The sequence below is a fragment of the Trichomycterus rosablanca genome, chromosome 2 (genome assembly GCF_030014385.1).
Source record: "Trichomycterus rosablanca isolate fTriRos1 chromosome 2, fTriRos1.hap1, whole genome shotgun sequence".
Lineage (NCBI taxonomy): Eukaryota > Metazoa > Chordata > Actinopteri > Siluriformes > Trichomycteridae > Trichomycterus > Trichomycterus rosablanca.
In genome coordinates, this window is record NC_085989.1 from 31,485,327 (window position 1) to 31,504,025 (window position 18,699).

Sequence of the window (18,699 nt, forward strand, 5' to 3'; positions counted from 1 at the left end):
CCCCACCCACATAGTCCGGTCATCCCACCCTAGCAGAACCGTGATCAAGTAAATTGGTGAGTGTATGGTGCCCTATAATAAATTGCTCCCTTGCCCTGTTGTGTTCCAGCCTTGTGTTCAGCGTTTAAAGACCCCACCCACATAGTCCGTCATCCCTCCCTGCAGACACTGCTTATTATGCCCGCTAGATGGTGCCCAGCTGACCAGTGGCTACGCAGAGTTTCGAACCGAGGTGTTCAGAATCTCGGCACTGGTGTGCTAGCAGAATATCCCGCTGCGCCACCGGGGTGAGTTTTTCAACAACTGTGTCAATGATCTTGAGCAAATAATAAAAAGTCGAGTTCATGAGGTGTTTCACAATTAAAAAGTTGATTTACACTAAGCGTAAGTTTTAATGACTGCTTTCTGCTTCCCCTTTCTAAATGTTTACAATTTGGAAATTAACCTCTCACTACACACATATTTAAACTCATAGTGCTATTGCAGAGTAATTTTTAATTGTTTGGCTCATAAATTGTTGCATCAGCAGTACTATGGACTATAAACAGCAATAGCTCAGTGGTTAAAGCACTGGACTAGTGATCAGAAAGTCACAGGTTCAATCCTTACCACTGCCAAGTTGCCACTGTTGTGCCCCTGAGTACGGCCTTTAACTCTCAGTTGTATTCAGTCATGATTGCAAGTCACTTTGAATACATAGATGTCTGCTAAATGCTATAAATGTATGCAGGCAGTTGTAGCCGAGCGGTTAAGATACTGGACTAGTAATCAGAAGGCTGCTGGTTCAGGCACCACCATTGCTATATAGCAACTTTAAACAAGGCCCTTAACCCTCAGTTGCTCAAATTGTATACTGTACTGTAAGTGGCTTTGGATGAAGGCATCTGCTGAAAATGTAAATGTACACAAACAGAATACATGTGCATTCTATTTCTAGAATAGAGTTGCATTTACCATATATCACCAGTTTTAAATAACATGCATGTCGGTAGAGTCTGGATCACCATACAAAGAAGTTCAAGTTGACAATTTTAGGATATCAAGGAACTCAAGCAGTTCAGTTCAAACTTGGCCTTCAGTTAAAACCTACTGAGAAAAATGCGAACCCTTTCCTTTGTTTTATTAAGTCCAATATTACTTTTGATTAAAACCTTGGCAAAACTCACAGCATTCAATGACCTGCTGATCCCCTATGGAGATATAACTGTTCTGCACGTCCAGACAATCAAAGGCTGTCCAAAAAAAAAAAGTGCTGATGCCAGAGCGAGCCATGACTGTTTGCAGCGGTTCCGCCAATCGTAGCATGAGCATAGCTAATTAGTATAGAGTAGGTCACCGCCATTTCACATTTGTCAAGAGCCATGCGCAGCACGCATATTCATTTCCTCTCTCTAATTCACATAAAGTAACTCATGCAGCGCAGTGGAACGGTCATGGTTTGATTAGTGCTTATTGTTGCACAAGGCCTTGTGTTGTTATTACGGTGTGTAAAGGTCCCTCCTGAGAGCTGACTGATAGATGAGTGGCCTTTTGGGTGTCTTAATGGCACACCAAATGCTGCTAAACTGTACACTGATGAAATACTCAGTAGGTTTTAACCATAAAGTAAAAGCAAACACCCTTGTTTAATGGTAGGCAACATTTCAAAGCAAAGGACTTACAGGGACAAAGCTGTATACGCTGATCTGAATAAGAAAGGGGGTTTATAGTATAAGTAGTTCATGCAGCATAAGCAATCGCAACGTCAATAAACTACTCATTACTCCTGTTGCTCTGCCTAATATTGCATTTATCACTCCCAAGAAACCTGTACCACATAAGAAAATGATGAGAGATGGTAAAGAGATTTGTACCAATGCAGAGTGGTGGAGGATAGTTCCAGCGCCGCACAGTTCCCGGCATACAGGTGATGTGTGAGACTCCCTGCAAAGCAAAACACATTTACACTCATTAACAATTATTCATTTACACTAATTGCAATTTATTTTTTCATTATTTTGTTCAATAGTTTGTTCATACATTAAGTAGTTTTATTTAGTTGGACATACACTGATCAACCGTAACATTAAAACCACCTCCTTGTTTCTACACTCAATGTCCATTTCATCAGCTCCACTTATCATATAGAAGCACTTTGTAGTTCTACAATTACTGACTGTAGTCCATCTGTTTCTCTACATGCTTTGTTAGCCCCCTTTCATGCTGTTCTTCAATGGTCAGGACCCCCACAGGGCCACCACAGAGCAGGTATTATTTGGGTGGTGGATCATTCTCAGCACTGCAGTGACACTGACATGGTGGTGGTGTGTTAGTGTGTGTTGTGCTGGTATGAGTGGATAAGACACAAATGCTGATGGAGTTTTTAAACACCTCACTGTCACTGCTGGACTGAGAATAGTCCACCAACCAAAAACATCCAGCCAACAGTGCCCCGTGGGCAGCATCCAGTGACCACTGATGAAGGTCTAGAAGATGACCAACTCAAACAGCAGCAATAGATGAGCAATTGTCTCTGACTTTATGTCTACAAGGTGGACCAACTAGGTAGGAGTGTCTAATAGAGTGGACAGTGAGTGGACACGGTATTTAAGAACTCCAGCAGAACTGCTGTGTCTCCACTCATACCAGCACAACACACACTATCACACCACACCATTGTCACTGCAGTGCTGAGAATGATCCACCACCTAAATAATACCTACTCTGTAGTGGTCCTGACCATTGAAGAACAGCATGAAAGGGGGCTAACAAAGCATGTAGAGAAACAGATGGACTACAGTCAGTAATTGTAGAACTACAACATGCTCCTATATGGTAAGTGGAGCTGATATAATGGACAGTGAGTGTAGAAACAAGGAGGTGGTTTTAATGCTATGGCTGATCGGTGTATGCTTTCTATTTCCATTCATTAATTTAATAGCACTCATTTTTTATTAATTTAATTATTTAAATATTCAGTTATACCAATTATATTTAACCATTAATGGATAAATTCCTTTAATTAATCAATCAATTAATTTTATTAAAATAATTAATTAATTTTAATCTAAATTATTCCAATTGTATTTATTTTCTTTATTATGAGATGAAGATTCTAAATTAAAGTATGCACTCCAGTTTTAATGAATCATAGATTTGTTAATTAATATTATTTCATTTAATTATTTTATAATTAGGGCAGCATGGTGGCTCAGTGGGTAGCACTGTTACCTCACAGCATGAAGCTAATTAGGGTAGAGTAGGTCACCGCCATTTCACAAATGGGTTCGATTGCCAGGTGGAGCGGTCCAGGTCATTTGTGTGTGCATGTTCCCCCCATGTCTGCGTGGGTTTCCTCCGGGTGCTCCGGTTTCCTCCCACAGTCCAAAGACATGCAGTCAGGCTACTTGAAGATACAAAAAAATTTCCCTAGTTGTATGTGTGTGTGTGTGTTTGCCCTGTGATGGACTGGCGACTGGTTTCCTGCTTTTTATCCAGTGAATCGGACCCACCGCGACTCTGAATCAGATAAAGCCGTGGATAAACAGACAATGAATGAATGATTATAATTAATTAATGTGTCATCATCAAATAAATTGTATTTTTCTCATACATGTAATTCATTCCTTACTTTAGGGAGGTGTGTGTAGAGTTTTGGTATTGGTAATGGTTTTACAGATGACTTAAAGCTACAAATTTGCCATTTGTTCATCTCCTCTCAGACGTGAAACTCAAGAGATCGCAGTAAGGTTGAATGCTTTACAATGACTTTCTTTACCTTGAGTGCTTCTGAACCAAGTGGTAAACACTTAGCACGCTTACCTGAAGAGTGTATCCAGGGTCACACTGGAAAGAAACCACACTGTTCATCTGTAAACGCTCCCCGACTTTGAATCCATTCATTGGTAGAACTGGTTCAGGACAGCTTGTGAGGGACACAGCTGAGAGATAAAGAACGAATAAAAGGGCTCAGATAAAAGCTCACAGAGAAAGTCATGCACTGTACTTACATAACACATGGAAGTAAATAAATAAGCAAAGAAGCAGGCTGAGCTGATGATGGCATAAAAACCTCTTTAGTACCAGCCGAACACCATCTGTACTCACTGGATGAGCAATTTATTAGGTACACCTACTGTATCTGGTAGGTATCTGCACTTGATACATTTGTACCATTACAACAAGCACAATGTCATTAGCCTGTTATTGTCACTGTAGTGATGAGAATGGTCCATCACACAAACATCAGTCAATAAATGTTCACCCACAAAGTCTATCTGTATGGTAGATGTAGCATATAAAATAATCAAAAAATGTATGTACCAGATAGGTCTACCTAATAAAGTTCTCAGTAAATGTGCATTCATACACCAATCAACCATAACATTGAAACCACTTCCTTGTTTCTACACTCACTAGCCATTTTATCAGTAGTTAATTGTAGTTCCACAATTACTGACTGTAGTCCATCTGTTTCTCTGCGTGGTTTGTTGGCCCCCTTTCATGCTGTTCTTCAATGGTCAGGACCCCCACAGAACCACTACAGAGCAGGTATTATTTGGGTGGTGGATCATTCTCAGCACTGCAGTGACACTGACATGGTGGTTGTGTGTTAGTGTGTGTTGTGCTGGTATGAGTGGATAAGACACAGCAAGAGTGGACAGTGAGTGGACACGGTATTTAAAAACTCCATCAGTGCTGCTGTGTCTGATCCACTCATACCAGCACAACACACACTAACACACCACCACCCGGTCAGTGTCACTGCAGTGCTGAGAATCATCCACCACCTAAATAATACCTGCTCTGTGGTGGTCCTGTGGGGGTCCTGACCATTGAAGAACAGGGTGAAAGCAGATTAAAAAGGTATGTAGAGAAACAGATGGACTACAGTCAGTAATTGTAGAACTACAAAGTGCTTCTATATGGTAAGTGGAGCTGATAAAATGGACAATGTGTGTAGAAACCAGTATATATGTATTCAGACATTTATACAATGGCAGTAAATGTAATGATTGCTTTATATATAAAAGTCATATGAAGCAGATGAGACTGAACAATGTTCTCGGCTCTTACTCTTGTATTCCAGTCTAAAGCCGGCCGCCGATACACTGATATCGGAGAAGAAGTGCAGGTAGAGCTGGTTGGATGTGCTGTTTAGCAATGCTGGCACTGACGTTCCTATAGACAGAAAATAACACACAAAAAAGCTTCTCATCAAAATTACATCAATTTCTGATGCTTTTGTGCCAATAAATTACAGCTGATACTTTATACATATAATCTAAGATTCTAGGAATATTGGCCAAAGAGTATGATTTTGCAGTTGTATTTGTTGGAGTTTGTCTCCAATCAGTGAAAAAGAGCATTTGTAAGGTCAGACACGGACGTTGGACAAGACAGCTTGGCTACACCTATCAATCTTGCCACTCCTCTATAAAGCTTTGATTTATGGAGCTTGACAGAGATGGTAGTCCATCTAACAGGTTCTCCCAACGGGTCTTTTGGAGCTCTTTGAAAGTAATCACTGGGTTCTTTCTTTTCTTCACGACCAAGACTTTTCCTGCCTAGGTGCCCAACATCGCTGTACAATCAACTCTACAAAGGTACAATGTGGGTGTTTAATGGACGTTTCTTCCATTCGAAATGATAGAGGTCACTGTGGTACTAGGATAAAACTTAAATTTTGTTTTGTATCCTTGCCCTGAATTATACATTGGCACAACTGTATTGCAAGGCGATCCACTGATAGTGTACTTAAAAGTAATGATGCTTGAGAGCTTCATGAATCCACTGCACATGTCCCAAAAGACATTTGACTTCAAAATTATGTGCTGTTATGGACTGCTGTCACAATATGTGACAAAAATAAATAAGTTAATTCATTCATTCATTAAAAAATAAATGAATAATAAAAATAAATGAATAATAAAAAATTGTATAAATTAAAATTCCAACCAGATAAACCAAGTCCACCCTTGTACTATCTGAAGGCTGCCTGCACACATGCTAAAGCACAGTATGTATGAATCCGATTGCCTTATTTGTCTTAAGACTTGAGTAATTTATTAATTGCAGATTTATTATTTACCCATCTCTCCAGGGCACTTGTAACATTTGTACCAGGTTGAATTCAAGCAGAATGTAAGTAAACACAAACCTCCATTGTGACAGCAGCTCATATTTCTCCTAATGCATGACAAAGACATACAGCACCATTAAACCAGGACTGTATGTGATCTATAAACAAAGCAGCTTACCCTTTTTCAAAGTGCAGCTGGCCATAATGGCTGAACATTTACTAATCAATTCTTTACTAATGGTGAGTATTGCCAGTAAATACTTTGTTAAAAATACATGAACAATTAGCCAACATGTCAATTCAGCTTCAATATTGTTATAAAAAAGCCTGTTTATTTGTATAAAAAGCAATAACTGTTATTGAGCATGGCAGTAATGAATAAACTAGGGGGTGAAAAAGGCAGCTCACCTGAAAAGCTTCCCAGCATGGCATCAGAGTTGTCACCCCCGTCAAACACCTCTAGCGAGTCCCAGTTTTGCTCAGTCACAAAGCTGATCACTTGGATCTGCAAGAGACGATGGAGAACACATTCGCCCAGGGTTAGCATAGAGCATCGGCTAATTGGAGTATGACTCACAGCCCTCGGTGTGGAGCTGAAAATTTTCATGGAGAAACTGACAGACACATAGCTTTAAACTGCACATCCAGTGCTTTTGAAATCTAAAAACAGTTTCCCTTTGCTGCCAACTTTCTGCATTACATAAGCTCTATATATGCCTCGTTTCCATACTGTGACTGTTAGAGTGCAACACAGTAAATATTTTGGCAGGTATCTATTTTCACCCCATTCTCAAACTGGTTAAGAAAGATTGGACAGTCACAGAGGCATAGCTATAGGTACTGCAGAACGACTCCCATGTCCTGTAGCCTGGCAGTTAAATAATATATTGGTTTGTGCTAGGCTTAGACAGTAACACAGTAAAGTTTTCTCTTTCTTTCTTTCTCTCATTCTTTTTAAGTAACCATTTTACCCAGATATGATTGGTCTATTCTAAGTAGTTAGATATTATTATTATTGCTGTTTATTTTTATACAACACAACAATAGTTACAATAAAAATACTACTACTAATAATAATAATAACAACAACAAAGTCACATGACCAGTTGTAATGTTAAGCAAAGATATCATGTTTTTGTAGACGGGCTACACTAAGATTAAGAAGTCAGATGGCCTTTCTTTACTCTTTCCATATCTCTACCACTTACAATCAACCTGCCTGCATCTCTTTCACTCTTTAACCCCCCTCATATCTTTTTATGATGATGTATTATGTATGAATTGTATGTCAGACTTGATATTTTTGAGATGCAGAATATGTTGTTACACAGCAGCTGGTTGTTTATATACTGTATATATATATATATATATATATATATATATATATATCTATCTATCTATATATATATATATATATATATATATATATTCCAATACATTTCAACAATTTCACACTTATAAGGTGTTATAAGGTTTTTTTTAACTCTATACATGGTGTGGTAAGTTGAGTTGACCAACTCAAACAGCAGCAATAAATAAGCGATCATCTCTGACTTCACATCTACAAGATGGACCCACTAGGTTGGAGTGTTTAATAGAGAGGACAGTGAGTGGACACAGTATTTAAAAACTCATGCCAGCACAACACACACTGACACACCACCACCATGTCAGTGTCACTGCAGTGCTGAGAATTATCCACCACCTAAATAATATGTCTGTGGTGGTCCTGAACATTGAAGAACAGGGTGAAAGCAGGCTAAAAAAAGTGTGTAGAGCAATAGATGAACTAGGAGGTGGTTTTAATGTTATGGTTGACCGGAGTGTGTGTGTGTGTGTGTGTGTGTGTGTGTGTGTGTGTGTGTGTGTGTGTATATATATATAAATTAATAGGACGCAGGCTCCTGCTTTAACAAAAAAATCGTAATGTTCTAGGCCTTTCACATCACTCAGCACAATTATTTACCCATTAATCTTCTCAAATGTCACAACCACAAATACTAAATCATATACATATATGCTTTTTATTTTTATGCTTTATTTAAACAGTACAAATTTCACTACCAGAACAGATTTTACTTCACCAGTGAACTTTTCCCAAGTCAACATTGTTTGTTTCTGCAACTGTCAGTGTTTCTAGGTCTTGACAGGCACTTAAATACTTGCATAAAAATATGCTTTATTCTTTGTGAAGCGAGAACAAATGTTGGACCCAACTGGAGTTTTTTTTTTTTTTTTCAAAAACAAGAAAGACATCTACTACTTGCATGAGGTAAAAGAAGCAACACAGAATTGACAGCACTATGGATATGCACTCTGGTGTAATATAGATAATTCATACAAAGGAGTGAATGTTTTGTGGGTGAAATAAATGAAGCTAGACAGATTAGAGAACTCTTTATGACTAAACTTTGAAGGTGCCAGGGAGGCAATATCGGACAGATTTACGAAGCATGACAGCAGGAATTAAAGACCTGGGAGATAGTGGTCGAAATCCAGAATGGAGGACATTTTTACCTTGTCCCATAGATTGTTACACTTTCATTGCCAACACTGAAGTAAAAATTGATAGAGTGAAAAAGGAAGGACTTGGAAGTATGCCCAAAGTGCAATGTTGAAACCTAAAAGGCTACAAAAGTATTTTTAATTACCATAATATATCTTTTACTGACCATTTTTATTTACTCTCAGTATACAGTGCCTTGCAAAAGTATTCAGCCCCCTTGAACTTTTCAACCTTTTGCCACATTTCAGGCTTCAAACATAACGATATGAAATTGTAATTTTTTGTGAAGAATCAACAACAAGTGGGACACAATCGTGAAGTGGAACGAAATTTATTGGATATTTTAAACTTTTTTTAGAAATAAAAAACTAAAAAGTGGGGCGTGCAATATTATTCAGCCCCTTTACTTTCAGTGCAGCAAACTCACTCCAGAAGTTCAGTGAGGATCTCTGAATGATCCAATGTTGACCTAAATGACTGATGGTGATAAATAGAATCCACCTGTGTGTAATCAAGTCTCCGTATAAATGCACCTGCTCTGTGACAGTCTCAGAGTTCTGTTTAAAGCGCAGAGAGCATCATGAAGACCAAGGAACACACCAGGCAGGTCCGAGATACTGTTGTGGAGAAGTTTAAAGCCGGATTTGGATACAAAAAGATTTCCCAAGCTTTAAACATCTCAAGGAGCACTGTGCAAGCGATCATATTGAAATGGAAGGAGTATCAGACCACTGCAAATCTACTAAGACCCGGCCGTCCCTCTAAACTTTCAGCTCAAACAAGGAGAAGACTGATCAGAAATGCAGCCAAGAGGCCCATGATCACTCTGAATGAACTGCAGAGATCTACAGCTGAGGTGGGAGACTCTGTCCATAGGACACAATCAGTCGTACACTGCACAAATCTGGCCTTTATGCAAGAGTGGCAAGAAGAAAGCCATTTCTCAAAGATATCTATAAAAAGTCACCTGGGAGACACACCAAACATGTGGAAGAAGGTGCTCTGGTCAGATGAAACCAAAATCGAACTTTTTGGCCACAATGCAAAACGTTATGTTTGGCGTAAAAGCAACACAGCTCATCACCCTGAACACACCATCCCCACTGTCAAACATGGTGGTGGCAGCATCATGGTTTGGGCCTGCTTTTCTTCAGCAGGGACAGGGAAGATGGTTAAAATTGATGGGAAGATGGATGGAGCCAAATACAGGACCATTCTGGAAGAAAACCTGTTGCAGTCTGCAAAAGACCTGAGACTGGGACGGAGATTTATCTTCCAACAAGACAATGATCCAAAACATAAAGCAAAATCTACAATGGAATGGTTCACAAATAAACATATCCAGGTGTTAGAATGGCCAAGTCAAAGTCCAGACCTGAATCCCATCGAGAATCTGTGGAAAGAGCTGAAAACTGCTGTTCACAAACGCTCTCCATCCAACCTCACTGAGCTCGAGCTGTTTTGCAAGGAAGAATGGGCAAAAATTTCTGTCTCTCGATGTGCAAAACTGATAGAGACATACCCCAAGCGACTTGCAGCTGTAATCGCAGCAAAAGGTGGCGCTACAAAGTATTAACGCAAGGGGGCTGAATAATATTGCACGCCCCACTTTTCAGTTTTTTATTTCTAAAAAAAGTTTAAAATATCCAATAAATTTCGTTCCACTTCACGATTGTGTCCCACTTGTTGTTGATTCTTCACAAAAAATTACAATTTCATATCGTTATGTTTGAAGCCTGAAATGTGGCAAAAGGTTGAAAAGTTTAAGGGGGCTGAATACTTTTGCAAGGCACTGTATTTCTTATGCCTGATATTTAGCTATTTTCTATGTTTATTCCAGCCCTCTAAACTACATAAAATCCCAGATGGTTTCTTATCACCTTATAACTATCGACCATTGATTTGTTAACCGTGGTTTAGTGGTACTGGCTAAAACAAAAAAACAAAAAAAAACTATGTTTACAGCTCTGACCATTTTAGGTTTGTCGCCAATTTATTTATTAGGATTTTAACGTCATGTTTTACACACTTTGCTTACATTCATGAAAAAAATGGTAGTTACTTGTTACACAAGATTCATCAGTTTAAGTCTTCAGTGTCAAACACAGTCATGGACAATTTTGTATCTCCAATTCACCTCACTTGCATTGAGGACTGTTGGAGAAAACCGGGGCTCCAGGAGGAAACCCACGCAGACAAGGGGAGAACATGCAAACTTCACACATAAAGGACCCGGACCACTCCACCTGGGAAGGTTTCTAGCCAAAGCCAAAAATGGCCACAATATGACTGTTGTCAATTTTGGCACAAAATAAAAACATAATTATTAGCTTGGTATGGGGCCTTAGCATTACATCTTTAATCCCTTACTCTAATTAATATGAAAATCAAGACCACTGCTTGTGTGAATAGGCCCCATTAAGGATTAGATGCTATGTTGGCAAAATAGAGCACCAGCACATTGTTTGGCAAATTGTGAAGTGTGGATAAAAAGCCTGAAATCAGTGAGCACCAGATGAAGCATAAATATAACCTAATTAAAAAAATTTTTTTAATGTAAGAGCCCAGGTAAGTATAGAGATAAAATACATGCTGGCCATAGCTATATTTTTTTACTTTTACCTCACAATATAAAGGAAATAAGCCTAATGGCAAGTTCACACTACACAACTGGATCTCTTGTAATCGGGAGTCTTTTTAAGTCACTGTGTATTTCACACTACACGACTGATCGGCGCTAGGGGGTTTCACACTACACCATCTATCGCCAACTGGAATCGCAGGCGAGCTTCTCTGGTCTCCCAAACTACGTTTTGTCACGAAAACAAATGCGAGAAGTGACGAGGGGTTTAATAATACCACGTCCAAAAATGCATGTCAGATCAAAGTTTATGATCTGATGTGCAGTGTAAAATCAAGGAGAAAAAAATAAACAAATCTGAGTGGATTTGGCTATGCGACCAGCATGGATTGTTCTATAGTGAGTTGGAGGTTAATAAATATTTTCTGGAATGCAGTGTTGGTGTTATGTTTTGTAGAGAATGATCAGGTCAGAAAACTTGTGTGTATGTCAATGTATTTTGATATAAACTATATTATGCCCAAGTCCCACCTTTTTACAACTTCTCCCCTGCGTTTCCCCTCACCCCGTATCTTGCGTTCTCATTGGCTGTTTGACATAGCACTCATTGCCAGTTGGGCAACTCAGATCCAGATTTTTGACAAGCTAAATATCTCTCTTTGGGCGCCAAATGCTCGGCGAGCCGGTCAGATCGATTTGTTGAGTAGTTCACACATAGCGACTGAGAACAGAGTTTCGATGGTCGAGCGAATGCCGAGTTGCTCCCGAACCGGCAAATCTAGCGCCGACCAGTCGGCAAGCGAAAATCAGGGCAAAAATCGTGTAGTGTGAACTAGGCATAAGCTGTTAAAAAAAATTGGGAGAAAGAAAAAAAAATAGTAGGGATGTTGTATAAGCTATGGTTGCCAGTCCTAAAAAGTAGTTTACTGTGGATTTCTCAGGTCTCTTAATCTTTGTTAATGTTTATAATTGAGTAGAGCTGGTGAGTTCTAAGTTTGCATATAAATGGGCTAGATTAACTGAATCCTTTTAAATGTAAATAGTCTTTGTCAATTGCCAAGGATAAGAAGAAAATGCAGGCAGAATGGTAAGTGGTAATACAAGACCAGAAAGGTAAAAACAGCAAAGGTTTGATATTAATTAGATGCTAAAATCATGAATAATACTGTCCATAGTCAAATTAGCAATGAATTAAAAACCACAAAAAGACCTGTTATACAGATTATATTATATTATATTGATCTGTCAGATAATGTGAGAAGTAATTATTAGTATTACTGTATGTATTAGTAGGTGATTACACACTGAGTACTTCATTAGGAATACTACTTATGCTCACCAATTTGTAACCTCCAGAATGATCCTCCTACTTTTAAGAGGTAATGTTATGCAATAGAAAACGCTTACCAATACTCCACTGGTTATCTGTGTTGGGTAGGTGATGTTTGTTTGTTTGTTTATTGGGATTTTAACGTCATTTTTTTATACTTTTGGTTACATTTATGACAGAAACAGTAGTTACTCATTACACAAGGGTCTTCAGTTCACAAGGTCCTGGACAATTTTATATCTCCAATTCACCTCGCTTGCATGTCTTTGGACTGTGGGAGGAAACCAGAGCACCCAAAGGAAACCCACACAGACACAGGGAGAACATGCAAACTCCACACAGAAAGGACCCAGACCGCCCCACCTAGGGATCAAACCCAGGACCTTTTTGCTGTAAGGCGACAGTGCTACCCACTTAGCCACCATGCCGCCCTGAATAATACTGTACATAGTGAAATAGACTTTACATTAGAACTGAATTTAAAACCACAAAAAGATCTTTTATAAAGATTGCATTGTATTGTATTGATTTGTGAGATTATTAGTATTACTATATGTATAAGTAGGTGATTACACACATATCCATTAGTATACTACTTATGCTCACCAATTTGTAAGCTCCAGAATGATCCTCCTACTTTAAAGAGGTAATGTATTTAGAAAACTCTTACCAACACTCCACTGGTAGCTGACGTATCATATGTATGCACTTTTATATATTTGCTGGAAACGGTGAGGGCAGGAGGAATAGTAATTAGTTGTGTCTGAGAGACTGAGAGAAAGTTTATAGTCCGGATTTAGTGCCATCTGATTTCCACCTTTTTGGACGCTCAAAGAAGCTTTAAGGGGAAGAAGATTTTCATGTAATGACTAATTGAAAGCAGCGGTGCATCAGTGGCCACGCACATTGCAAGCTGCATGGGAAGGTAACTATGTAGAAAAGTGATGTAATTTGTTTTTGAAATTCTTAATAAACAGAATTAAAAAGTGTGGAAACTTTTTGAGGAACCCTCATATAATGTTTGTCGCCTTCTTAGTGATTGCCCATATAATAAGAACTGTTTGATTGTTTATTGGGATTTTAACGTCATGCTTTACACTTTCGTTACATTCATGACAGAAACGGTAGTTACTCATTACACAAGATTCATCAGTTCACAAGTTTAATGTCCAACACAGTCATGGACAATTTTGTATCTTCAGTTCACCTCACTTGCATGTCTTTGGACTGTGGGAGGAAACCAGAGCTCCAGGAGGAAAACCATGCCGACATGGGGAGAACATGCAGAGAGGACCCGGACTGCCCCACCAGGGGATCGAATCAAGGACCTTTTTGCTGTGAGGCAACAGTGCTACCCACTGAGCCACCGAGCCACCAAGCCACCCAACAATAAATTATATATTGTAATTTAACTTGGCTGCCTTCTTAGTGATTGCCCATACAATGAGAGCTAGTTGACAAGAATTGCCAAACAGCAGGTTTACTATTAATCAGAAGCCGCTGGATCTGAGTAAGTTCATTTCTCTATGGGTATCAAAAGTCTTATTCTATCATGTCTCACAGTCAAGTGAGCTTTACATTGCCATGGAAATTGCAGACACTATTTAACATGATGCCCCCTGATGTATTTATATGTTTGACTGTTAATGTTGTATATACCATACTGTTTTATACAGTGGACCTGGTGTTAAGTCAAGTAAAATTAATTTGTATAGCGCTTTTTACAGACATTGTCATAGTTTTAAAGCAACTATACAGATTCAAGGACTAACAAGCCTGTTCCTTATGTACTGGCTTTTTATACCAAACCTGAATTATAAAGCTTTGTAGAATATTTACCTGTATTCCTGATCCTTCCGGCACTGTAATTTTCCACACACAGCTTAGGCTGTTGAGATATGGTTCAGGATAACCCGGAGACAGAATGGTTCCTGTGCGCTGGGTGAGATTCCCCCCACACGGTACTAAGGTGAGCAAAAAAAGACATAAAAATTAAACTCATACAACTTTACACAAAAAAAGCACAATCACACAGACAACTCTGTCAGGATCCAGCTTCTCTGCAGGAGCTTCAGTGACCAAACATCTGGCAGCTGCCGTGATGCGTGCAGGTAAGCATCTGTACTAGCTTTGTTACCACGGTGTGTTTAGCGTACCTGCAGTGACATCTGCGCCCATGTGTGCGTGGTGCTAGAGGCTACGCCTTGCTTGTTAGGCAGGCGGGGATAGTTATGTGAGACAGACTTTTCTCAGGAGGAGAACCATCCAGCCCATTTGCCATTTCTTACCTCCCGGAGCCAACATGAAAGTGTGCCAGCTGAAGTGGTCCAAATATAACTGTTTCAGACACATGGTGAATCGAAAATGCATGAGACCGTAAGGGTGATGTGTGCCACCAGTTTGGTTTATACACTTCCATTCACATGAGGATGAAAACATGGTATTTACTTGCTATATTTAAACATATTGAAAATATGGAATTTCTACTCAGCCCGACACTATAAACTAGGATTGTAAAGGCATAAGCATTCCAGTATTTTACAAAAACATTCCAGTATTGTTCATTATTTCATTATTTATTACCTGTAAACATTGTTTACTATTTCTGAACATCAACAATACATGGATTGGGTCTATCCTTTCGTCATGTTTATGTTTTTTGTGTCATAATTCCTTCTGCAACCTTTTTTAAATATTCTAGAATAAATTGGGCTAAATGTGGTTTCAAGTACTGTTGTTATGTATATTTAGTATGTCAGCAAAGTCTATTCTTATTGACAGATTCTTCACAAGTAAATAAAGGCACATTGCAAATGTTTGCTGTAATTTTAAGCCAATAAAATAAGAATAAAAATGGAACTTAAAATATTTAACATTCAAAATAATACAGATTTTTATGATGTCTGGCTTAATATAAAGTTGTCAGAAAGGTGGCAATTTAATAGTCACAAAGAAAGGGAAGATGAGGGGGAGTTGGGGTGAAACCTGAAGTCAGACGTTCACATGCTTTTTGGTATTTTATTCCTATTCTAATGTCATAATCTGCACTATAATATAAGTGACACTAGGGATGTAACGATACACTCTACCCACGATGCGATATGATTCATGATACTGGGTTCACACTTCTGATTTGAAACAGGAGGGGGCATCCTCAAGTTCCACATCTTTACCTGCCTTTGCAATTTTACTAAAACAGTGTAGTGACGGGGTTGCCAGGTCAGGCAAAAATCACTACCCCATAACTTTTAAATTTTCACCCATTTTGAATTAAGTCCAATTTGGTTGGAAATCCCCAAACCTAAAAATTCTGTGTAGTGACGTCAACCAGGCAAGGTGGATAGCACGAGTGCACTCTGCTGTTTACAGTGAATATTGATTTATTTTACATCTCAATCGATTTGAGTCGTGGCATATTTGCATCGATTATTAACTATCTTGTGGTGCATCGTTACATCCCTAAGTGACAATGTAAACTGGCGGTCAAGTTGGAGCTTGTATGTCAAGCTAAAACCGGTGTCGTAACTTTTAAAATCAGGGGATCTAAATCCAAATCAAAGCACCATACAACATGTATGTTACACATCACCACATCTTCAACAGGTGAGATATAGGGTCTGTTCGAAAACCTAGTGAGCTAGTGAACACAGTCTTGGACAATTTTGTATCTCCAATTCACCTCACTTGCATTTCTTTGGACTGTGGGAGGAAACCAGAGCACCCGAAGGAAACCCACACGGACACGGGGAGAACATGCAAACTCTACACATAAATGACCCGAACCCCCCCACCTGGGGATCAAACCCAGGACCTTCTTGCTGTGAGGTGACAGTGCTACCCACTTAGCCACCGTGCCGCCCCAGGTTATTCGGACCCACTAATTAGACAGCGATTACATCAGTTTTCGCTTACAAAGCTAACACAGTTAGCCTCAGGCCATTCAAACCAATGGGATGAGGTGGCACAATGCGCTAGCATGTCAACTAACATCTCCCTCCGTGTACCGAAAATGATTAAATTGTTGCTGACAAGCACAAATTTGCACCTTTATACAAATTAAAACTCATTGACAATTTATTTACGTTTGAAAATAACTCGTTGCTCTGCATTCATCCACCATATTCATTTTTTTGTGAGAAAAGTTGTGCCGCACTGAATGCTGGGATTGCTTTCACCACTAAGAAAGCATCGAATGCTCCCTTGTTATTCAGTTAAAATACTGTTTGAATACATGGTGCACGTAGGATGACGTAAAATGCTGTCTATGTAGAGAGCTCACTAGGTTTCCAACATGCCCATCTTGTACTTTGTAAGTAAGCTCAAAGTGCCAGGGCCTGTGGCAATACATGGTACCAGTCTCAAGGGTGGTTTCTCACCGATGCAGCTGGGGATGGTGTTGTTCCACTGTGCAAGGGCGTTAGGCACTGTCAGGCACTCGATAGCAGCAGGGCCCTCCAGCACATAGCCTGCGTTACACTCGAAGCGCACCACAGCACCGACAGCAAAGTTATTCCCTGTGCGTCTTCCATGTCTGGGCTCCGGCACTGAGCTGCACTGAGTGGCACTGGTTCTGGGAACAGCTAGTAAAAGCAAAAAAGAGAGATGTTTACATTAGGTCATTGCTAGGATAATTATTAAAGGGTTAAGCTATTGTATTATTATTTATACACATGATCATTAAATTATTACTAAATTATGCAATTAGAAAGAGATATTTAATAAAATCTGGGTTATTTGTGCAAGATTTGATTATTTTGGGTAAGATATTATCATAGATGATTTAGAAAAAATACAAAATGACACAAATAGACAGGTTATTATTTATGTTATTGTGCCTCTAAACTTTTGTAGAGAAAAAAGGGATATATATATATATACAGTGTATCACAAAAGTGAGTACACCCCTCACATTTCTGCAAATATTTTATTATATCTTTTCATGGGACAACACTATAGAAATAAAACTTGGATATAACTTAGAGTAGTCAGTGTACAACTTGTATAGCAGTGTAGATTTACTGTCTTCTGAAAATAACTCAACACACAGCCATTAATGTCTAAATGGCTGGCAACATAAGTGAGTACACCCCACAGTGAACATGTCCAAATTGTGCCCAAAGTGTCAATATTTTGTGTGACCACCATTATTATCCAGCACTGCCTTAACCCTCCTGGGCATGGAATTCACCAGAGCTGCACAGGTTGCTACTGGAATCCTCTTCCACTCCTCCATGATGACATCATGGAGCTGGTGGATGTTAGACACCTTGAACTCCTCCACCTTCCACTTGAGGATGCGCCACAGGTGCTCAGTTGGGTTTAGTCCATCACCTTTACCTTCAGCTTCCTCAGCAAGGCAGTTGTCATCTTGGAGGTTGTGTTTGGGGTCGTTATCCTGTTGGAAAACTGCCATGAGGCCCAGTTTTCGAAGGGAGGGGATCATGCTCTGTTTCAGAATGTCACAGTACATGTTGGAATTCATGTTTCCCTCAATGAACTGCAGCTCCCCAGTGCCAGCAACACTCATGCAGCCCAAGACCATGATGCTACCACCACCATGCTTGACTGTAGGCAAGATACAGTTGTCTTGGTACTTCTCACCAGGGCGCCGCCACACATGCTGGACACCATCTGAGCCAAACAAGTTTATCTTGGTCTCGTCAGACCACAGGGCATTCCAGTAATCCATGTTCTTGGACAGCTTGTTTTCAGCAAACTGTTTGCGGGCTTTCTTGTGCGTCAGCTTCCTTCTGGGATGACGACCATGCAGACCGAGTTGATGCAGTGTGCGGCGTATGGTCTGAGCACTGACAGGCTGACCTCCCACGTCTTCAACCTCTGCAGCAATGCTGGCAGCACTCATGTGTCTATTTTTTAAAGCCAACCTCTGGATATGACGCCGAACACGTGGACTCAACTTCTTTGGTCGACCCTGGCGAAGCCTGTTCCGAGTGGAACCTGTCCTGGAAAACCGCTGTATGACCTTGGCCACCATGCTGTAGCTCAGTTTCAGGGTGTTAGCAATCTTCTTATAGCCCAGGCCATCTTTGTGGAGAGCAACAATTCTATTTCTCACATCCTCAGAGAGTTCTTTGCCATGAGGTGCCATGTTGAATATCCAGTGGCCAGTATGAGAGAATTGTACCCAAAACACCAAATTTAACAGCCCTGCTCCCCATTTACACCTGGGACCTTGACACATGACACCAGGGAGGGACAAC

The 18,699-nt window shown here is 39.7% G+C and overlaps 1 protein-coding gene across 1 annotated transcript in view; it reads right to left on the reverse strand.

The window, feature by feature from the left end:
• csmd2 (CUB and Sushi multiple domains 2) overlaps nt 1–18,699 on the reverse strand; it is a 472,613-nt gene that overhangs the window by 102,495 nt on the left and 351,419 nt on the right. The window contains exons 34-39 of the mRNA XM_063014411.1: nt 16,855–17,058; nt 14,318–14,442; nt 6,470–6,566; nt 5,056–5,160; nt 3,802–3,920; nt 1,854–1,923 (exon numbers count right to left, since the gene is read on the reverse strand). Of these exons, the coding sequence (XP_062870481.1) occupies nt 1,854–1,923; nt 3,802–3,920; nt 5,056–5,160; nt 6,470–6,566; nt 14,318–14,442; nt 16,855–17,058 (720 nt within the window). The remainder of the gene's footprint in view (nt 1–1,853; nt 1,924–3,801; nt 3,921–5,055; nt 5,161–6,469; nt 6,567–14,317; nt 14,443–16,854; nt 17,059–18,699) is intronic.